The sequence below is a fragment of the Rhinoderma darwinii genome, chromosome 2 (assembly GCF_050947455.1).
Source record: "Rhinoderma darwinii isolate aRhiDar2 chromosome 2, aRhiDar2.hap1, whole genome shotgun sequence".
In the NCBI taxonomy this organism is placed as follows: domain Eukaryota; kingdom Metazoa; phylum Chordata; class Amphibia; order Anura; family Rhinodermatidae; genus Rhinoderma; species Rhinoderma darwinii.
Genome location: NC_134688.1, coordinates 177,978,875 through 178,002,762, shown reverse-complemented (window position 1 = coordinate 178,002,762; position 23,888 = coordinate 177,978,875). Strand labels below are relative to the sequence as shown.

The following is a 23,888-nucleotide window of genomic DNA, read 5'->3' as shown; positions in this document are numbered from 1 at the left end:
AACATTAAACCCAGGAGAAATGGAGTCATGAAATGTGCTATTCTTGGCACAGACCACTGCACCTCTGTCGGGTTTGAACGTTCCTTGTGCACTCTTCATCCCATACAGGCGCCATTCTAATTAGGCCTTGCATCTTATTTCATGGAGACAAGACCGTAAATTGAAAACAAACCAATATTGGTCACTAAGAACTTCACATTCAAAACTGAAATGTTTGTTTTTTTTGTTTTTAAAAAAATAAATGTTTTTGTTGCAGAAAATCTTCACCGAACCTGGAAGCTTGTCAAGAAATACCATCTTTAAATTAAGAGAACAACATCGCGCACGGTTACTTGCTCAGGAATAGCTGAAGACTGACTGTAACAACTGACACATTCCTTCATTGTAATAATTGCACTGAATAAGGCTGTGTTCACATCAGCGTTGGTTTTCCGTTCATGGGTTCCGTTGCAGCTTTCTGTCGGAGGAACCCATGAACGGAAAGCCAAACGGAAACTAAAGCTTCCGTTTGCAGTACCGTTGATTTTAATGGTAATGCTTCCGTTTGCCTTGATTTACATTTGTTTCTGTCCCGTAAAGATTCAGGTTTTTTTTTTTTCCGGAAACAATAGCGCAGTTGACTATGTTATGGTTTCCGCAAAAAAACTGAAACATTATGGAACAGAAACAAACTGCAGGATTACCATTGAAATGGCAATGGTAACGCAAACAGAAGCTTTAGTTTTCGTTTAGCTTTCCGTTCATGGGTTTGTCGGACTAAAAGCTGCAATGGAACCCATGAACGGAAAAGCAACGCTGATGTGAACAGGCCCTAACACTTTAATGTCTGGCGCAGCATATTGTTACAAAGTATGTTGCATTCTAGGCAGAGTGAGAGGTTAGAGGTTTTTCTGCCAAAACGTAAAAAGGGCTATATGTTAGTAAATCAGAAGCAGCAGCCAAAGTTTAGTACCGGTAATTACTTTTTTTTTTTTACTATTAGAGATAGTCACATGTTTGTACAAAGTTAGGGCAGCCATTTTTTATTTTATTTTTCAAAAATGGTGACAGGAAGTGCCGCCATATTGGTTGGCACTTTAGAATCGGTGCCTCAGAAACCAATGACATACCTCTATTCAGTATATTTAATCAATATTACCCAATCAAAAATGGCAGCCACAGTAAACAATTATGTTAAAAGCTCTGTAAGAAAAGCAAACCTAATTACCAAACTTTCTTACTCTAACTTCTGATTTTCTAATACCGTATATGACCTATTTTTATATTTTGAGTGGAAATATTTTTTTTTTACCGATGACTGACTTAGCACAGGCCATTGACTTGCCTTTAAGTGCTTAAACACTTTTTTTTGTACTGTAATTGGTAGACCTGACCAATCAACCTTTTGTGAATTCTTATAGAAATGATGTAGATGCAACCAAAATAAACCTGTATTGTATACACTACCATTTAAATCACCTGTATTTGTAATAAAATATTTATTACTATTTGGGTTGCAAAACTTTTCCACACATTGACACTACATGTAACATTCAAACATTGAATAATAGGATTCCCAAAAGGAAATATAAATCAGGTTTGGAAATGAAAGAAGTGATCTGATTGCTTGCTATGGGTAGAACTGACACTTTTTGATAGAACCGTTATTATGCCCGTAATAATTTTTGGGTTTGGAAAGACATCTGTCCAAAGCAAAGGCGTAGGAAAAGCGAGAAAGCCCCTTCCTTTACATTTACTATATGGTTCCCATTAGGTTCATAGTCCCTTTTATAGAATGAACATATTCGACAAATATCAAATAGGTGTAGACTTTGTTCCCCCTTCACCTCCAATTCGGCGGTAACAGGCCACATTAATTACTTGTCAAAAGAAATAGCACTTTATTTATCCCACTACCAAGAGTGTATTAGACACTGTTTGCATTGCATGAAAAATTCAATAATGTCTTTAAAGATATCTGTGACATTCCCATATGTAAAAGGTGCAAGACACTAAGGGCAAAGCCACACGTGGCGGAATTCCTCTTGAATTCCGCAGCGGACACTCCGCAGCGTTAATCCGCAGCGGAGCCGTTTGTCCATTGACTTCCACTTTTATTTAGCAGTGTTCGTTTAGACGATGCGTAAAATTCCGCTGCGGAGCATAGGCTGCGGAGCGGAATTTGGTGTCCGCAGCATGCTAGGGCTGTTGCGGAGTTGTGGCGGACTGGTTGCGGACTCATGGCGGAATTTCTCCATTGACTTCAATGGAGATTCTAAATTCCGCAATGAAGTCCGCAGCTGTCATGAAAATGTTATATGTGCTGGCGATACGTCTTGCTTTTTTGACATGACATTTCTTCATTCTGGCTGGACATATGTATTTCTAGGTCTACAGCCAGACTGAGGAAGTCAATGGGGCTCCCGTAATTACGGGAGCGTTGCTATGAGACGTCAGTAAATAGTCACTGTCCAGGGTGCTGAAAGAGTTAAGCGATCGGCAGTAACTGTTTCTGCACCCTGGACAGTGACTACCGATCCCAATATAGAGCAACCTGTCAAAAAAATAGAAGTTCATACTTACCGAGAACTCCCTGCTTCTGTCTCCAGTCCGGCTTCCCAGGATGACGTTTCAGTCTAAGTGACGGCTGCAGCCAATCACAGGCTGCAGCGGTCACATGGACTGACGCGTCATCCAGTGAGGTCGGGCTGGATGCCGAAAGAGGGACGCGTCACCAAGACAACGGCCGGTAAGTATGAAATTCGTTTACTTTCACTAGGGAAAGTGCTGTCCCTTCTCTCTATCCTGCACTGATAGAGAGAAGGGAAGCACTTTTCCCGAAGTCCGCAGCAGCTAGTCCGCATCAATTTACTGCACATTTTGGGCAGATCCGCCGCAGAATCTGCAACGCAGATTCTGTGCGGCATTGATGCGGACAGTTGCGGAGGAAATCCGCCACGTGTGGCTATGCCCTAAAGGAGAACATTGCAACAATAAACAGGATAAATGAAAACTGTAATTTGAGGTGGTGCATGCAGCCTAAATCTTTAAAGGGGTTATGTGGGGACCGAAAAGTATTAGCAGTGTATGTGATTACACTCGCTAATATACATTCCGGTCCCTCGTCGTGCTGATTTTGAGATTTTTATAGCGCTGGTGAGGGACCGGAAGTCCAGTTGCATGACGACACAACAACTCTTCGTCATGTCACCGGCACCGGTGTAACTCTATGTAATCACTGTACATAGAGTACTGCGGGGCCGGTAACATGACGAAGAGTAGCGTTGTCATGATGGAAGACTGTGCAGCCAGTATATTAGCGAGTGTAATCACATATTGCAGTGAGTACACTAAGGGTATGTTCACACGTTCAAGAAAATACGGCTGAAAATACAGAGCTGTCTTCAAGAGAAAACCGCTCCTGATTTTCAGCCGTTTTTTTTTATCAAGCGTTTTTCACGTCCGTTTTTGGAGCTGTTTTTATTTTGCGTCAATGAAAAACGGCTCAAGAAGTGACATGCGCTTCTTTTTACACACCGTTATTTGAAAATGAGATGTAAAAAAACGCCCCGTCAGAACAGAACGCCGTCTTTCCCATCAAAATCAATAGGCAGATGTGTGTAGGCATTCTGGTTCCGATTTTTCAGCTGTTTTTCGGGACATTTAGGGCCCGAAAAATGGCTGGAAATAGCCCGTGTGAACATACCCTTATATTTTTCGATCCCTACATAACCCCCTTTAAATTTACATCTTGCTGCTAAATCTACCCATATTATTTGATGTATGTATTATTTACTTAATCTATGAACCTAATGGGAACAATGCATATAAAGCAGTGCAACCTACTTTAGTAAGAACTTATTACCTCAGTATTTTAAAATATATACTAAGCAAATCAGCGCTGGTAAATATTTTCATGTGTATATAGTATATTTATTATTTTTTGCAACAGGATATTTATTATAATGAATACTAAATACCTCTAATTCCAACTCCTCGAAGATAAAGACCAGATCCTTTAAGGCTAGATTCACACATTAGATAAAAATTGAGCTGTGCAATTGAAAAATCCATACCAAAATCTGCAATAAAATACACATGTAGTATTTAGTTGTTTTTGGTCAAGAAGTTAGCCGCTGAAAAATTTGCAGCATTACTAGCATGCCTACAATCCGCGGCAGATTTTTTACGCTATAAGTGAATAGTGTAATGAGTTTTAAGAAACCCTAACATTGTACTGTACTTTGTTACAGAATTTTGCTGTGGACTTCGCCCTTCTACATTGAAAAGGGTGAACCTGCTGTGAACAGCCACAACAGAATCCGCAGCATGCTCTGATTTCTGTGCGGAAATTTTTTTGTGGCATGTGAGTGAAATTTGTACATGGCTGGTACGGTAATCTGCTGCGGATTTTCTGCATGGAAAATCCACAACATTTTGGTACCGTATGGATGCGGCCTAACGGAATCTATGGGTATGTTCACACGCAGTGTTTTCAGACGTAATTCGGGTGTTTTACGCCTCGAATTACGCCTGAAAAAACTGCTCCATTACGCCTACAAACATCTGCCTATTGCTTTCAATGGATTTTACTGTATTCTGTTCCTACCAGGTGTAATTTTACGCGTCGCTGTCAAAATACGGCGTGTAAAAAGACGCCCGCGAAAAAGTGCATGTCACTTTTTGGGACGTTTTTGGAGCTGTTTTTCATTGACTCCATTGAAAAACAGCTCTGATAACGGCCGTAAAATACGCAGCAAAAAACGCGAGTTGTTCAAAAAAAAAAAAAAGTCTGACAATCAGAAGCTTTTTTCGCCTGAAAACCGCTCTGTATTTTCAGTCGTTTTTGGTCACTGCGTGTGAACTTACCCTATGTGTATGCTTTCTAAAAAAGCACACAATACAGGCTGGTATCCAAAGTCTGCACGGAAACTCCTGCGTCGCGTACTTCATTGAAAATGTTTTAACTTATGCCCTGTGCGAGATCTTTTTTTAGGACCGTGTATTAATAAAAATAGAACACAGCTGTTCAACATACAAAACACCAGAGCCAGCTGCTTTCTGATGCTACTGCTATATATATATATATATATATATATATATATATATATATTGTATTTATTTTTTTTATTCAAGGAAGCCCCCTTTTCCCATTTATTTTTTCTATAACGTAATGGAAAAAAATAATAAAATTGGTATCGCCGCATCCATAAAAGTCCAAACTATTACAATATAACATTATTTAACCCCTTCCCGACATTTGTCGTAAGTATACGTCATTGAAAGCCAGTGCTTCCTGCAAAATGTTGTATACTTATGACAAATGGATGGCACCGGCTCAGAAGCGGAGTCTGTTCCATCATCACTGGATGTCAGCTGTATCTTACAGCTAACATGCTGTAATATTGGGGATCGAAGCTAACTTTTAAGCGATCGCTGTATTTAAGATGTTTGCAGCTCATCGGCACCACAGCAATGAGATCGCCGAGGTGTCAGTGGCAGCAATGGTAACCGGAGGCCTAATAGTGGCCTCCCGGTCTGCCTAGTATGGAAAACGTCCAGCCCCTGCCCGGAGGCAGGGCCTAAAAGGCTTCCGTAGCCGCCAGCAAGATGGCATCGGCTTGGGATAAGCCGGCGTCATCAGCGATGTATGTCAGCTTTATGTTACAGTTGACATCCACCTGTAACAGCAGGAACCGGAGCTAGCTCCGATCCCTGCAATTAACCCCTTAGATACAGCGATCGCTACATCATTGTGGTTGTCAGCAGATCGGCAGCTCAACCCCGCAATCGCAGGGCTGCTGACTGCTACTACGGCAACAGGAGACCTAACAATGGCCTCCTGCTCTGCCATTACGGAAGCTAATTAGGCCCCACCCGGAGGCGAAGCGCAAGCGACTCGCTGTCAGTGAATGACTGACCGATACTATATAGGTAGTGCACTGTATTATAAAAAAAAAAAAATATGACAGTTGGACCTTCAAGACCCCTAGTGGGACTAAAGAAAAAAAAAAGTGTAAAAAATGTTTCAAGTAATAAAATAAAACACAATCACCCTTTTTCGCTTATCAAGTCCTTTATTACTGAAAAAAAACAACAACATATATATTTGGTATCTCCATTACGGCCTAAGCTATAAAAATATTATGTTATTTATTCCACGCGGTGAACGGCATAAAAAATAAACCTATAAAACCAATGCCAGAATTTCTGTTTTTTGGTCACTTTTGCACTACAAAAATTGAAATAAAGTGATCAAAAAGTCACATGTATCCAAAAATGGTACCTATAAAAACTAGCTCGTCTCACAAAAAACAAGCCTCATGGAACTCTGTCAATGAAAAAATTAAAAAGTAATGGTTCTCACAACATGGCGACAGAAAAAATACGTTCTTTTTACAAAAGTAATTTTATTGTGAAAAAAAAGTTGTAAAACATAAAGTGCTATAAATTAGGTATCGTCGGAATCCTACAGCCCCGCAGAATAAAGTTAATGTAATCTATAATGCAGGGTGAACGCTGTATAAAAAAAACTATGCCAAAATTGCTGGTTTTTGGTCACCTTGCCTCACAAAAAATAGGATAAAAAGGTGATCAAAAAGTCGCTTGTACCCCAAAATTGTACTAATAATAAGCTCATCCTGCAAAAAAAAAAAAACAGCCCTCATACCACTACGTCTATGAAAAAATAAAATTAGTTAGGGCTCCAATAAGTCTATGCGGCTGTGCAGGCCCAAGGGGAACATTTCTTCTGTTTCAAGAGGCGATTTATCGGGGCACTAAAATTAGGGAACCAGGAGGGGGAGGGCCCAAACATATCTGCTGGAAGCGAGGGTGCCCGTATTATACCAGGACAACACTTTCCAGCAAAATTCCCCAAACTGCAAAGGTGCGGAGTGTGGACCACAAGGGGGATAAGGAGGGACATTTACCAGTGCGACACTGGCCTGCACAGAAAGGATTGCTTCACAGCGTAACACACATCTATGGATTATTTTGGGATTTTTTTACCCCATTATTATACCAACTGACTATGCCTCTGATGTACTCTGCCCAGCTTACATGTTCCCCCCACATTATAAACTGAAATACCAGTAAAACTCCAAACAAAACTACTCCCAAGCAAAATCTACGCTTCAAAAGCCAAATCGCCCTCCCTGCCTTCTGAGCCCTACAGCATGCCCAAACAGCAGTTTACTTCCACATATATGGCATCGCCATACCTGGGAGAACCCTTTTAACAATTTTTGGGGTGTGTCTCCCCAGTGGCATAAGCTGGGCAAGATGTATTTGCCACTGAATTGGCAAATTTTTACTTTGCACCATCCACAGCGTGTTCATTTATGGAAAAGACCTGTGAGGTGAAAATTCTCACTACACCCATTAATAAATGCCATGAGGGGTGTAGTTTCCAAAATGGGGTCACTTCTTTGAGGTTTCTTTTGTTTTTTAACATCAGAGCCTCTGCAATTGTGAACCAATACTATGTAAGTTGCCAAATTAAGCCTCAATTTCGCATGGTACTCTTTCATTCTTGAGCCCTGTCAAATGTCCAGGCAAGAGATTAGTGCCCCATGTAGGGTGACTCTAAAGCCTTATTCACACTAACGTGTTTAACGTCCGTGATACGCTCATGAAAATCACGCGCGTCGCACGGACCTATGTTAGGCAATGGGGCCGTTCAGACAGTCCGTGATTTTCACGCAGCGTATGTCCGCTGCGTAAAACTCACGACATGTCCTGTACTTGGCCATTTTTCGCGCATCATGCACCCATTGAAGTCAATGGGTGCGTGAAGAGCACACGGAAGCACTTCCTTGTGTCGCGTGTGATTCGCGCAACAGTAGATAAAGAAATGAAGGAAAAAATAAAAGCACTTAATTTCTTTTTCTAAACATCAAAACCGCGTGTCATAAGGATGGCATATGCTTGAAAATCACGCAGTCACGCAGCAAACACTGATGACACACGGAACTGCAACGCGCAAAAAACGCAGAGTGAATAAGGCCTAAAACCGGGAAACAGCATAATAATTAGAGAGCTGTCCTGTTATGGTGGCACAAGCTGGGCACCACATATTTGCATATCTATGGAAAAAAATCCTATTTTCACTCTACCATGTCGACTGCACACTAATTTCTCACTATACCCCTAGGTGAATACCTTGAGGGGTGTAGTCTCCAAAAAGGGGTCACTTCTGAGGGGTTTCCACTGTTTTGGTCCAACAGGGACTTTGCAAATGCTACATAGCGCCCAGAAACCAACCCAGCAAAATCTGCACTCCAAAAGCGAAATGGCGCTCCTTCCCTTCTGCGCCCTGCCGTGTGCCCAAAAAGTAGTTTATGACCACATAGGGGGTATTGCCGTACTCGGGAGAAATTGCTTTACAAATGTTGGAGTGCTTTTTCTCCTTTTATGTTTTGAGAAAATGAAAAATTGAGCTAGAGCTACGTCTTATTGGAAAAAAATTTAATTATTTTCACTGCCCAATTCAAATAAAATCTATGAAACACTTGTGGGGTCAAAATGCTCGCTACACCAATAGATTAATTCCTCAAGGGGTGCAGTATCCCAAATGGAGTCCCTTTTGTGTAGTTTCCACTGTACTGGTACCTTAGGGGCTTTGCAATTTTGACATGGTGTCAAGAAATCAATCCGGCAAAATCTGTGCTCCAAAAGCCAAATGACGTCCTAAAAAAATAAAAGAATGTTCAAAAAACGATGCCAATCTAAAGTAGACATATGGGGGATGTTAATTAGCAACAATTGTGTGTGGTATAACTGCCTAACTTACAAGCAGATACATTTAAATTTAGAAAAACACAAATTTTTTAAATTTTTCACAATTTTGGTGTTTTTCACAATTAAATACTATATGTTACTATTAAAATTTGCTCGGTACATTAAGTCCAATGTGTCACGAGAAAACAGTCTCAGAATCGCTTGGATAGGTAAAAGCATTCCGAAGTTATTACCACATAAAGTGAAACATGTCAGATATGAAAAATGAGGCTCTGTCAGGAAGGTCAAAAGTGGCCAAAGTGGGAAGGGGTTAACTTGCAGAGTTAACGTTGTAAAAAAAAATGATAAGTCCAAAATCTCTTTTTGTGAACTTGCGCTAAAAAAAAAATTCATAAGTAAGCAAAAAGTCGTATGTACCACAAAAAAATTAAAATTGTACCAATAAAAAGTAAAGCTCGTCCCGCAAAAAATAAGTCCCTCTAAATTTGATAATCGTATTGACCAACAGATTAAAGTTAGGCCTCATTTACACGAGCGTATTATACGCGCGTGCGACGCGCGTGCTTTTCACGCGTGTCGTACGCACCTATAATAGTCTATGGGGCTGTTTAGACGATGCGTGACTTTTGCGCTGCGTGAGTGCGTTGCGTAAAACTCACGACATGTTCTATATTCTTGCGTTTTTCACGCAACACGCACCCATTGACTTCAATGGGTGCGTGAAAACAACGCATGCCACAGGGACGGTCCTGCGTTGCATGCGCGAAAATCACGCAAGAGCTGTCAAAAGGATGAATGTAAACAGAAAAGCACCACGTGCTTTTCTGGTTACAAACATCCAAACGGAGTGTCAAATTAGAGATGAGCGCACCGAACTTCACCGGGTTCGGCCGAACTCGTTTTGACCGAACCCGGCAAAAAATGTTCGGGTACGCGACGTCAGGAGACAGTCACTGCCCACGGTGCTCAAAGACTTAAACTGTTTCAGCACCATGGACAGTGACTTTCGATCACAATATACATATACGTGTAAAAAAAAACAGAAGTTCGGACTTACCGATAAGTCCCGGCTCCTTCCTCCAGTCCGACCTCCCGGGATGACAATTCAGGCCAAGTGACAGCTGCAGCCAATCACAGGCCAAGCACAGGCTGCAGCCAATCACAGGCTGCAGCGGTCTCATGGCCTGCCGCGTCATCCTGGGAGGTGGGGCCGGATGACAAGAGAGGGACGCGTCACCAAGGCAACGGCCGGGAGACCGGACTGGAGGAAGCAGGCAGTTCATGGTAAGTTTGAACGTCTTTTTTTATTCACAGGTTGGTGTATATTGTGATCGGCATTCACTGTCGAGGGTGCTGAAAGAGTTACTGCCGATCAGTTAGCTCTTTCAGCACCTTGGACAGTGACGGGCGTCGACTACCTCATCTCTATGATGGCGGCTGCGTGAAAATCACGCAGCCGCGCATCATACACGGATGACACACGGAGCTGTCAAATGCCTTTTGCGCGCGCAAAACGCAGCGTTTTTTGCGCGCGCAAAACGCACACGCTCGTGTAAATCCGGCCTTAATTTGTAGTTTTTACCGCACAGTGAAAGCTGTAAAAATGAAACCCAAAAAACTATGGAGGAATCAGTTTTTTTTCCAATTTCAGCCCGCAGAATTTTTTTTTTTCAGTTTTCCAGTAGATTGTAGATGATATGGTACTTTAACCCCTTTCGCGCTCAGCGACGTAATAATCCGTCGCGCTAACTATATCGTTAGCGCTCAGCGACGGATTATTACGTCGCGGGGAAAATGCATCGCCATTTTCCCCCGGCGCGTGCACGAGCTGTGACAGCTGCTGTTTCCAACAGCAGGCTATCACAGCTCAATACGCCGGGACCTGCCGCGATGGTCCCGCCTCCACGATCGCCTCTATTGGACAGTTAGTGAGCAACTGTCCAATAGTGGCGATCAGTCGCTTCACTTCCTCTCCCTGACCTCACATCCGCCCTGAACGCCCTGTTGGAGTTAGCGAGGCGTTTGGAGCGGTTGTGAGAGAGAGAAGAGAAAGTGTGAAAAAGTCAAATTACAAGTTAAAAAACTACTTTTTTGTGCTTCCCACCTCCCCAATCCACTACCCAGTCCTATACCCTTCCTCTTTGTGTTCCCCCCACGTTTTTGGTCAGTGATCTCCTATCACTGACCAATTTCTTGGTCCCTGGAGATTATATATATTTTTTTCTTCATATAAAATTTAAAAAAAATAGTTTTGTTTAGCTAATTTTGACAATTTAACTGGTTAGTTTAGTATTAGGGTTAGTTAGTGTCAGGGAACCGTCAAAAAGCGTAGTTAGGTATAGCGTCAGGGAATTTAGCGTCCGTAATCCGTCACCGTAGTTAGATCTAGCGTTAGGGCTCCGTCACCGTAGTTAGGTTTAGCGTCAGGGAAGCTCGTAATAATCTAGATAGGTTTAGTGTCCGGTACCCGTCACCGTAGTTAGGTTTAGTGTTAGGGAAGCTCAGAATTATCTAGTTAGGTTTAGTGTCAGGGAATAGTCGCCGTAGTTAGATTTAGTCTCAGGGAAGTTCAAGTAAAATCTAGTTCGGTTTAGTGTTAGGAACCCTCGCCCTAGTTAGGTTTAGTGTCAGGGAAGCCCACTCGTTCTATAAAAACAATTTTTTTTCGCTGGTTTAGCAGCCTATTGGGAAGGAATCAAACATGTCCCAATGGACATTTACTGCCGAAGAGGCGTATTCATTTCTTGCCTCCGACACAGAGTCGTCGGGTGGTGAGACTCTGTTCTATTTGTCTACCTCCTCATCCAGTGATGAAGAAGAGGAACCCCCTAGGAGACGCCCCAGGACCACCACTGCAGTTGAAGTCCCCGAGCAAAATGACCCCGCTGCAGTTCAAGCCCCCGAGCGAAGTGACCCCATTTGGACCCCCACACCAGACGTTTATGAGCCCCAATTCCCAGAGTACACGGGCAGCTCAGGGATAAAATTTAACACGGCAGGGCTCAGTGAGATGGACTTTTTCAAGTTCTTCACTGATGACTTCATAGAACTAATGGTCACCCAGACTAATTTATATGCCCAACAGTATATAACAAAGAACCCCACATCGTTTTATGCCCAGTCCCACAGGTGGACCCCTGTAGATGCAGCAGAGTTGGGCAAGTTCTGGGGACTTCATTTGAACATGGGGCTTCTGAAAAAGCCGTCCATTAGGACCTACTGGAGCACGGACATCTTATACCACACCCCGATGTACCGTACGGCCATGTCCAGGATGTGTTATGAGGCAATACTTTGCTTCTTGCATTATACGGATAATGAGCAGTGCCCACCCCGAGATTACCCCAGTTTTGACCGTTTATACAAACTGAGACCCCTATTAGACCATTTCAGCGCCCGGTTTGCCCAAGCATACACCCCCGAGAAGTGTATTTCTATAGATGAATCCCTGGTACATTTTAAAGGGAGGCTTCAATTCTGCCAGTACCTGCCGAGTAAGAGGGCAAGGTATGGCGTGAAGTTGTATAAGCTGTGCGAGAGTGCATCAGGGTATACATATAAATTCAGGATCTATGAAGGAAAGGACAGCAGTATTCAGCTCCCAGAATGCCCCCCCTTACTGGGAATTAATGCAAAAATTGTGTGGGATTTGGAGCACCCACTGCTGGACCAGGGTTACCACCTCTACCTGGATAACTTTTATACCAGTGTCCCACTCTTCAAGTGCCTCGCTTCCAGAAGTACTGTGGCATGCGGCACTGCTAGAAAAAATATGAGAGGCCTTCCTAAGACTCTGCTTGGGCAAACACTCAGAAGGGGTGAGAGCAGGGCACAATCTAGCAGCAATTTATTGTGTGTCAAGTACAAGGACAAGAGAGATGTCCTTGTATTGACAACAATACATGGCCACACCAGTACCCATGTACCTGTACGAGGTACCAGTACAGAGACCCTCAAACCAGACTGCATCCTGGACTACAACCGGTACATGGGAGGGGTGGACTTGTCCGATCAAGTCCTGAAACCCTACAGCGCCATGCGGAAATCGAGGGTGTGGTATAAGAAGCTGGCCGTGCACATTATACAGATGGCATTGTACAATGCGTACGTGCTACATCGATGTGCAGGCCAGAGGGGAACTTTCCTGGAATTTCAAGAGGTGGTTATCAAGAACCTAATCTTTAGGGACCAAGAAGGGGGGGCACCCAGTACTTCTGGAAGCGAGGCCACACGCATCGTATCAGGGCAACACTTTCCAGGAGAAGTTCCCCAAACTGGCAAGAAGGGAAAAAGTCAAAAGAGGTGCCCAGTCTGCTCAAAGAGGGGGATAAGGAGGGAAACAATATACCAATGTGACACGTGTCCCGAAAAACCAGGGCTCTGTATGAAAGATTGTTTTCGAATTTATCATACATCCCTTGATTTTTAATTTACCCTGATGCACTCCGCACAGCTTATCCCCCTTATCTTTCCCTTCTGAACCCTGCCGTGTGCCCAGGCAGCTGATAACAGCCACATGTAGGGTATTGCCGTACCCGGGAGAACCCACATTACAGCTTATGGGGTGCAGATCTCCAGTGGCGCATGCTGGGCACACTATATCGGACACTGACATGCCATATATATATAGAAAATTGCAAATCTCACTCTGCACCATCTGCTGCGCATTATCTTTTACACAGTACCTGTGGGGTCAAAATGCTCACTACACCTCTAGATGAATGTCTTAAGGGGTGTAGTTTTTAAAATGGGGTCACTTCTCGGGGGTTTCAACTGTACTGGTACCTCAGGGGCTTCTTCATACATGACTTAGCACCAGAAAAGCTCCAGTAGGCCAAATGGTGGTCCTTTCCGTCTGAGCCGTGCCATGTGCCCAGGCAGCTGATAACAGCCACATGTAGGGTATTGCCGTACCCGGGAGAACCCACATTACAGCTTATGGGGTGTAGATCTCCAGTGGCGCATGCTGGGCACACTATATCGGACACTGACATGCCATATATATATAGAAAATTGCAAATCTCACTCTGCACCATCTGCTGCGCATTATCTTTTACACAGTACCTGTGGGGTCAAAATGCTCACTACACCTCTAGATGAATGTCTTAAGGGGTGTAGTTTTTAAAATGGGGTCACTTCTCGGGGGTTTCAACTGTACTGGTACCTCAGGGGCTTCTTCATACATGACTTAGCACCAGAAAAGCTCCAGTAGGCCAAATGGTGGTCCTTTCCGTCTGAGCCCTGCCATGGGCCCAAACGGCAGTTTATCTCCACAAATGGGGTATTGCCGCACTAAGGACAAATTGGGCAACAAAATGGGTATTTTGTTCCCTGTGAAAATAAGAAATTTTGATCAAAAATTACATTTTATTGGAAAAAAAGGCATTTTTTTAATGTCACAGCCCAATTCAAATTGGTGCTGTGAAAAAACTGTGCAGTCAAAATGCTAACAACAACCATAAATGAATTCCTTGAGGGGTGTAGTTTCCAAAATGGGGTCACTTTTGGTGGGTTTCCATTGCTTTGATACCTCTGGGGCTCTACAAATGCGACATGGCACCCGAAAACCAATCCAGCAAAATCTGGACTCCAACAAGCACGTAGCGCTCCTTTCCTTCTGAGCCCTCCCATGGGCCCAAACGGCAGTTTATCACCACAAATGGGGTATTGCTGCACTAAGGACAGATTGGGCAACAAAATGGGGTATGTTGTTCCCTGTGAAAATAAGAAATTTTGATCAAAAATGACATCTTATTGGAAAAAATATCATTTTTTTCATTTCACAGCCCAATTCAAATAGGTGCTGTGAAAAAACTGTGCGGTCAAAATGATAACAAAAACCATAAATGAATTCCTTGAGGGGTGTAGTTTCCAAAATGGGGTCACTTCTGGTGGGTTTCCATTGTTTTGATACCTCAACACCTCTTCAAACCTGGCATGCTGCCTAAAATATATTCTAATAAAAAAGAGGCCTCAAAATGCACTAGGTGCTTCTTTGCTTCTAGGGCTTGTGTTTTAGTCCACGAGCGCAGTAGAGACACATGTGGGACATTTCTAAAAACTGCAGAATCTGGACAATACAGATTTAGTAGTATTTCTCTGGTAAAACCTTCTCTGTTACAGAAAAAAATTGAATAAAATTGAAATTCAGCAGAAAAAAATGAAATTTGCAAATTTCACCTCCACTTTGCTTTAATTCCTGTGAAATGCCTGAAGGGTTAAAAAACTTTCTATATGCTGTTTTGAATACTTTGAGGGGTCTAGTTTTTAAAATGGGGTGCTTTATGGGGGTTTCTAATACATAGGCCCCTCAAATCCACTTCAGAACTGAACTGGTACCTTAAAAATAAGGCTTTTGAAATTTTCTTAATATGAGAAATTGCTGTTTATGTTCTAAGCCTTGTAACGTCCAAGAAAAATAAAAAAATGTTCAAAAAACGATGCCAATCTAAAGTAGACATATGGAAAATGTGAAGTGGTAACTATTTTGGGTGGTATTACCGTCTGTTTTTCAAGCAGATGCATTTAAATTCTGAAAAATGCAATTTTTTGTAAATTTTCTCTAAATTTTGCAATTTTTCACAAATAAAGACTGAATATATCGACCAAATTTTACCACGAACATTAAGCCCAAAGTGTCACGAGAAAACATTCTCAGAATCGCTTGGATAGGTTTAAGCATTCCGACGTTATTACCACATAAAGTGAAATATGTCAGATTTGAAAAATGGGCTCTGAGCCTTAAAGAGGCTCTGTCACCAGATTTTGCAACCCCTATCTGCTATTGCAGCAGATCGGCGCTGCAATGTAGATTACAGTAACGTTTTTATTTTTAAAAAACGAGCATTTTTGGCCAAGTTATGACCATTTTCGTATTTATGCAAATGAGGCTTGCAAAAGTACAACTGGGCGTGTTGAAAAGTAAAAGTACAACTGGGCGTGTATTATGTGTGTACATCGGGGCGTGTTTACTACTTTTACTAGCTGGGCGCTCTGATGAGAAGTATCATCCACTTCTCTTCACAACGCCCAGCTTCTGGCAGTGCAGATCTGTGACGTCACTCACAGGTCCTGCATCGTGTCGGCACCAGAGGCTACAGTTGATTCTGCAGCAGCATCAGCATTTGCAGGTAAGTAGCTACATCGACTTACCTGCAAACGCCGATGCTGCTGCAGAATCATCTGTAGCCTCTGGTGCCGATGTGTCCTCGCTCGTCTGACACGATGCAGGACCTGTGAGTGACGACACAGCGTGATCTCTCGAGAACACACTGTGTGTCTGCACTGCCAGAAGCTGGGCGTTGTGAAGAGAAGTGGATGATACTTCTATACACAACGCCCAGCTAGTAAAAGTAGTAAACACGCCCCGATGTTCGCACATAATACACGCCCACTTGTACTTTTACTTTTCAACACGCCCAGTTGTACTTTTGCAAGCCTCATTTGCATAAATACGAAAATGGTCATAACTTGGCCAAAAATGCTCGTTTTTTAAAAATAAAAACGTTACTGTAATCTACATTAAAGGGGCCAATCTGCTGCAATAGCAGATAGGGGTTGCAAAATCTGGTGACAGAGCCTCTTTAAGGCCCAAACTAGGCTGCGTCCTTAAGGGGTTAAATGTTGCCAAAAGAAACGACAGAAATTTTTTTTTCCTCTATGATGGACGGGTCACGTTACCAAATTTTTATGCAATTTTTGCATTTTAATGCAAGAGACAGATGATCAAAGTGGCAAGGGACCCCTTATCTCATAACTTATTGGAAATTTTTTAGAAATGGGTACACTACTCTCCCCCCCCCCCCAGAAAATATAGCAGTGGATGAATGAATTTGGGTTTATTTCATTTTTATTTTTTTTGCCCTCCCCGCTTTCCAAAAGCCATAAGTTTATTTTTTCATCGACATAGCCAAACGAGGGCTTGTTTTTTGTGGGACATGTAGTTTTTCATGACACAATACCATGTAATGTACTAGGAAACGGGATAAAAAAAAAGATTTGAGGGGTGAAACTGGCCAAAACCGCGATTAAGCCATATTTTTTGGGGGGGTTTTATGGCATTCATCAGGCAGTAAAAACTACATGTTTACTTTTATTAATTATACGGAACAAAACCTAAAGATTGGAGTCTGACAGACCAAAAATGAATTAAAGCAATATAAATTTATTATATCAATTAAAATGAACAAAACACATTAAAAACATAGAGATGATTGCCACAGGGCGGACAGACAACCAGATAATACAGTACAGAAAATGGCGCTGTATAAACCAGAAAGGACAAGACTATAGCACATTACACCTATGTACAGTGAAGGAAATAAGTATTTGATCCCTTGCTGATTCTGTAAGTTTGCCCACTGTCAAAGACATGAACAGTCTAGAATTTTTAGGCTATATTAATTTTACCAGTGAGAGATAGATTATATAAAAAAACAAAACTGAAAATCACATAGTCAAAATGATATATATTTATTTGCATTGTGCACAGAGAAATAAGTATTTGATCCCCTACCAACCATTAAACCCTTCAGGACCAAGCTCATTTTGGCCTTCAGGACCAGACCCATTTTTTCAAATCTGACATATTTCACTTTATGTGGTAATAACTCTGGAATGCTTTTATCTATCAAAGCGATTCTGAGATTGTTTTCTCGTGACACATTGGACTTTATGATAGTGGAAAAATGTGGTCGATAAATTCAATATTTACCAGTGAAAAACACCAACATTTTGTGAAAAATTGCAAAAATTAGCATTTTTCTAAATGTAAATGTATCTGCTTGTAAGACAGGCAGTTATACCACACAAAATTGTTGCTAATTAACATTCCCCATATGTCTACTTTAGATTTGCATCGTTTTTTGAACGTCCTTTTATTTTTCTATGACGTCACAAGGCTTAGAACTTTAGCAGCAATTTCTCACATTTTCAAGAAAATTTCAAAAGGCTATTTTTACAGGGGCCAGTTCAGATGTGAAGCGGCTTTTAGGGCCTTATATATTAGAAACCCCCAAAAAGTCACCCCATTTTAAAAACTTCACCCCTCAAAGTATTCAAAACAGCATTTAGAAAGTTTCTTAACCCTTTAAACGTTTCACAAGAATTAAAGCAACGTAGAGGTGAAATTTTCAAATTTCATTTTTTTTTTGCAGAAATTCATTTTTAATCTATTTTTTTTTTTGTAACACTGAAGTTTTTACCAGAGAAACGCAACTCAATATTTATTGCCCAGATTCTGCAGTTTTTAGAAATATCCCACTTGTGGCCCTAGTGCGGTAATGGACTGAAGCACCGGCCTCAGAAGCAAAGGAGCACATAGTGGATTTTGGGCCTCCATTTTATTAGAAAATATTTTAGGCACCATGTCAGGTTTCAAGGGCTCTTTCGGTGCCAAAACGGTGGAAATCCACCAAAAGTGACCCCATTTGGGAAACTACACCCCTTGAGGAAATTATCTAGGGGTATAGTGAGCATTTTGACCCCGCAGGTTTTTTTCAGAAATTATTGGAAGTAGGCTGTGAAAATGAAAATCGTCCTTCTTTCAAAGATAATGTAGGTTTAGCTAATTTTTTCTAATTTCTACGAGGACTAAAGGAGAAAAAGCACCACAACATTTGTAAAGCAATTTCTCCCGAGTAAAACAATACCCCACATGTGGTTATAAACGGATGTTTGGACACACGACGGAGCTTAGAAGGGAAAGAGCGCTATTTGGCTTTTGGAGCTCAAATTTAGCAGGAATGGTTTGCGCAGGCCATGTCACATTTGCAAAGCCCCTGAGGGACCAAAACAGTGAAAACGCCAAAAAAGTGACTCCATTGAGAAAACTACACCCCTTGAGGAATCCATCTAGGGGTGTAGTGAGCATTTTGCCCCCACAGGTGATTCATAGATTTTATTAGAATTGGGCAGTGAAAATAAAAAAAATCTATTTTCTTCAATAAGACGTAGCTTTAGCTCCAAATTTTTAATTTTCTCAACAAATAAGGAAAAAAAGAAACCCAACATTTGCAAAGCAACTTCTCTGGAGTACGGCAATACCCCACACGTGGTCATAAAATGCTGTTTGGGCACACAGCAGGGCTCAGAAGGGAATGAGCGCCATTTGCTTTTGGTGTACAGATTTTGCAACAGTTGGTTTCTGGTCACTATGTTGCATTTGCAAAGTCCCTGTGGGACCAAAACAGTGGATCCCCCCCCAGAAGTGACCCCATTTTGGAAACAACACCCTCAAGGTATTCACCTAGGGGTGTAGTGAGCATGTTAACCCCACCGGTGTTTTGCAGAAATTCGTGTGCACACGATGTGGGAGAATGAAAATGGGAATTTTTCCTTAGATACGCCAATATGTGGTGCCCAGCTTGTGCCACCATAACAAGACCGCTCTCAATTATTATGCAGTGTTTCCCTGTTTTAGAATCATCCTACATGTGGCCCTAATCTTTTGCCTGGACATTCGACAGGGCTCAGGAGTGAAAGAGTACCATGTCAAATTGAGGCCTAATTTGGCGACATATAAAGTATTGGTTCACAATTGCAGAGGCTTTGATGTGAAATAATAAAAGAAACCCCTGAGAAGTGACCCCATTTTGGAAACTGCACCCCTCAAGGCATTTATTAAGAGGTGTAGTGAGCATTTTCACCCCACGTGTCTTTTCCATAAATGATTGCGCTGCGGAAGGTACAAATTAAAATTTTTCCCTTGATATGCCAATTCAGTGTCAAATATGTCGTGCCCAGCTTGTGCCACTGGGGACACACAGCAAAAAATTGTTAAAAGGGTTCTCCCGTGTATGGTGATGCCATATATGTGGAAGTAAACTGCTGTTTGGGCACACTGTAGGGCTCAGATGGGTGGGAGCGCCATTTGGGTTTTGGAGCGTGGAATTTGCTTGGTAATAGTTTTGTAATACTGTTGTTTCCGTTTATAATGTGGGGCATATCTGAGCTGGGCAGAGTACATCAGGGGCATAGTCAGGTGGTATAATAATAAGGTAAAAAAATAAATAAAAAGATCCATAGATGTGTGTTACGCTGTGATCGATCCTTTCTGCACAGGCCGGTGTCGCACTGATAAATGTCCTTCCTTATCCCCCTTTTGGTCCACACTCCGCACCTTTGCAGTTTGGGGAATTTTGCCGGGAAAGTGTTGTCCTGGTATAATACGGGCACCGTCGCTTCAAGCAGATATGTTTGGGCCCTCCCCTTCCTGGTTCCCTAATTTTAGTGCCTTGATACATCGCCTTTTGAAACAGAAGAAACGTTCCCCTCGGGCCTTCACAACTGGATATTTTTCTTTCCTGAATTATTGGAGCCTTAACTTATTTTATTTTTTCATAGACGTAGTGGTATGAGGGCTCTTTTTTTACGGGACGAGCTGTAGCTTTTATTGGTACCATATTGTGGTACATGCGACTTTTTGATCACTTGTTATCCTTTTTTTGGGAGGCAAGATGACAAATAAAAACAGCAATTCTGCCATAGTTTTTTAGTTGTTTTTTTTATACAGCGTCCACCATGCGTTATAAACTACATGTTACCTTTATTCTGCGGGTCAGTACGATTCCGGCAATACCAAATTTATAGAACTTTTTTATAACTTTTTGCACAATAAAATTACTTTTGGAAAGAGAATGTATTTTTTCTGTCGCCAAGTTGTGAGAGCCATAACTTTTACATTTTTTCGTCGATGGAGCTGTGTGAGGGCTTGTTTTTTGCGAGACGAGGTATAGATTTTATAGGTACCATTTTTGGACACATGCGACTTTTTGATCACTTTTTATTTCAATTTTTGGAAGACCGTGACCAAAAAACCAGTAATTATGGCTGTGTTTTTGAGGGTTTTTTTTACGGCGTTCACTGCGCTGGATAAATAACATAATATTTTTATAGTTCAGGTCGTTACGATACCAAATATGTATGGCTTTATTATTTTTTTCTAAAATAAATGACTTGATAAGTGAAAAAGGGCGATTTGTGTTTTGTTTTATTTTATTACTTGAAACTTTTATTGTATGTTTTACAACTTTTATTTTTACTTTTTTTACACTTTTTTTTTACACTTTTCTTTAGTCCCACTAGGGGACTTGAATGTCCAACTGTTTGTTTGTTTGTTTGTTCTAATACATTGCACTACCTATGTAGTGCAATGTATTGGAACTGTCAGTTGTTCACTGACAGCAAGCCGATCAGGCTCCGCCTCTGGGCGGGGCCTAATCAGCTTACGTAATGGCAGACAGGAGTCCATTGTTAGGGCTCCTGTTGCCATAGTATCAGTCGCCAGCCTTGCCATCACATGGCAAGGCTGCCGATTTCCTACAAACCTCTAGGATGCAGCGATCACAATGGATCGTTGCATCGAAGGGGTTAATGCCAGGAATCGGAGCTAGCTCCGGTTCCTGGCGATAGATCGGGGTGTCCGCTGTAACATACAGCGGACACCCACTGCTGATGACGCCGGCTCAGCTTCTGAGCCGGAAGCTGAGACGGCGCCATCTTGCCGATGGTACCGGAAGCCTCCTGGGCCCAGCCGACGACGGGGCATAGGAGGATTCCGTTACTGGCGGACCGGGAGGTAAGCATTAACCCTCCGATCGCCTTTGCAGCCACTGGCAACCCAGCGATCACGTTGCTGGGGTGCCGGTGGCTATAAACTCCTCACATGCTGCGATCTCTATTGAACGCAGCATGTGAGGGGTTAATCGGTCGGATCGGAGGCTAGCTCCGGTCCTGGCCGATACCTCAGGGTGCCAGCTGTAACATACAGCTGTCACCCGGCGGTGATGTCGCTGGCTCAGCTCCTGAGCCAGCTTCATCTCCATGACGTACAGTAACGTGAAAATGCGGTAAGACACCAGTTTTAATGACGTTACTGTACGTGATCCGGCGGGAAGGGGTTAAGAGTTCAGCCTCCTCCAGACCAGTTACACGCTCCAAATCAACTTGGTGCCTGCATTAAAGACAGCTGTCTTAAATGGTCACCTGTATAAAAGACTCCTGTCCACAGACTCAATTAATCAGTCTGACTCCAACCTCTACAACATGGGCAAGACCAATTAGCTTTCTAAGGATGTCAGGGACAAGATCACAGACCTGCACAAGGCTGGAATGGGCTACAAAACCATAAGTAAGACACTGGGTGAGAAGGAGACAACTGTTGGTGCAATAGTAAGAAAATGGAAGACGTACAAAATGACTGTCAATCGACATCGATCTGGGGCTCCATGCAAAATCTCACCTCGTGGGGTATCCTTGATCCTGAGGAAGGTGAGAGCTCAGCCGAAAACTACACGGGGGGAACTTGTTAATGATCTCAAGGCAGCTGGGACCACAGTCACCAAGAAAACCATTGGTAACACATTACCCCGTAATGGATTATAATCCTGCAGTGCCCGCAAGGTCCCCCTGCTCAAGAAGGCACATGTACAGGCACATCTGAAGTTTGCAAATGAACATCTGGATGATTCTGAGAGTGATTGGGAGAAGGTGCTGTGGTCAGATGAGACTAAAATTGATCTCTTTGGCATTAACTCAACTTGCCGTGTTTGGAGGAAGAGAAATGCTGCCTATGACCCAAAGAACACCGTCACCACTGTCAAGCATGGAGGTGGAAATATTATGTTTTAGGGGTGGTTCTCTGCTAAGGGCACAGGAATACTTCACCGCATCAATGGGAGAATGGATGGAGCCATGTACCGTCAAATCCTGAGTGACAACCTCCTTCCCTCCACCAGGACATTAAAAATGGCTCGTGGCTGGGTCTTCCAGCACGACAATGACCCGAAACATACAGCCAAGGCAACAAAGGAGTGGCTCAAAAAGAAGCACATTAAGGTCATGGAGTGGCCTAGCCAGTCTCCAGACCTTAATCCCATCGAAAACTTATGGAGGGAGCTGAAGATCCGAGTTGCCAAGCGACAGCCTCGAAATCTTAATGATTTACAGATGATCTGCAATGAGGAGTGGGCCAAAATTCCATCTAACATGTGTGCAAACCTCATCATCAACTACAAAAAACATCTGACTGCTGTGCTTGCCAACAAGGGTTTTGCCACCAAGTATTAAGTCTTGTTTGCCAAAGGGATCAAATACTTATTTCTCTGTGCACAATGCAAATAAATATATATAATTGTGACAATGTGATTTTCTGTTTTTTTTTTTTTATATATAATCTATCTCTCACTGGTAAAATTAACCTAGCCTAAAAATTCTAGACTGTTCATGTCTTTGACAGTGGGCAAACGTACAAAATCAGCAAGGGATCAAATACTTATTTCCTTCACTGTATATATATTTATCACAGCATAAAGGAGTAAGAAAACTTACTCAGCCTTTTGTATATGGACTATATTTGAAAGGTAATTCCAGCAGCCAAATGTATATAAACATATGGTGGTTCGATGATGGATGCAACAATGATATATTCACCATGTGAGAACCTCTACATGATGCATATGAGAACTTGCCCATAACAGTAGTAAATAAATTTAGCAGAGGTGTATACGCACCATATATAAAAGGTCTGTTATAATGCACAAGGAGATCTCTTACCCATCTCAAGTCACCGTATCTGGCGCCAACCCCAACGCGCGTTTCGGCCTGGAAGCCTTCGTCTGGGGGTGTTGTCAAGAAGAGAACCCAAGCCCTTTAAATCCCCATCAACCAATCACAGGTAAGGAGTTTTAAAAGGTCTAATAAAATATCATCCACGGCATCACAGTCCGATGCGTCAAAATCCGGGTCACGGCACCGGAAGCAGAAAACGTCAGAGACACGTGTCCCGCAATCTGGTCCGCCCTGGGAGGTGGAGACACGGACTGCGAGACCGCGCATGCGCATAAGGTAAGATGCAGGGGATCGTTCGTGATACAGAAAACATTTGATGGATACATACATAAGAAAAGAGGGCAATGCAAGAAGGTGGGAAGAAGGGACTTATTGTATATTTATGGATCTATAATCTATCCCTAACCTATCCCTACGCTCATTATAAAAGGGGAAAGAAGGAAAAGTATGTAAATTGAATAAACCAACAATAAAAATTGGTGTTGCATACCATTATTGCATAAAGCATCTATACATATTCAATAAAGAGTAACATAGTCAATTGAATCAACTGAACATACAAATCAATACGTTGTTTCCAAAAAATATATATTTACCCA

General features: G+C 42.3%; 1 protein-coding gene across 1 annotated transcript in view; it reads left to right on the top strand.

Annotated features, from left to right (window-relative positions):
- The window catches only part of GRTP1 (growth hormone regulated TBC protein 1), a 54,689-nt gene extending 53,233 nt beyond the window's left edge, over positions 1 to 1,456 (top strand). Inside the window, exon 9 of the mRNA XM_075850296.1 lies at positions 257 to 1,456. Within this exon, the coding sequence (XP_075706411.1) occupies positions 257 to 346 (90 nt within the window). The 3' untranslated portion in view covers positions 347 to 1,456. The remainder of the gene's footprint in view (positions 1 to 256) is intronic.
- The last annotated feature ends 22,432 nt before the right edge of the window (positions 1,457 to 23,888 follow it).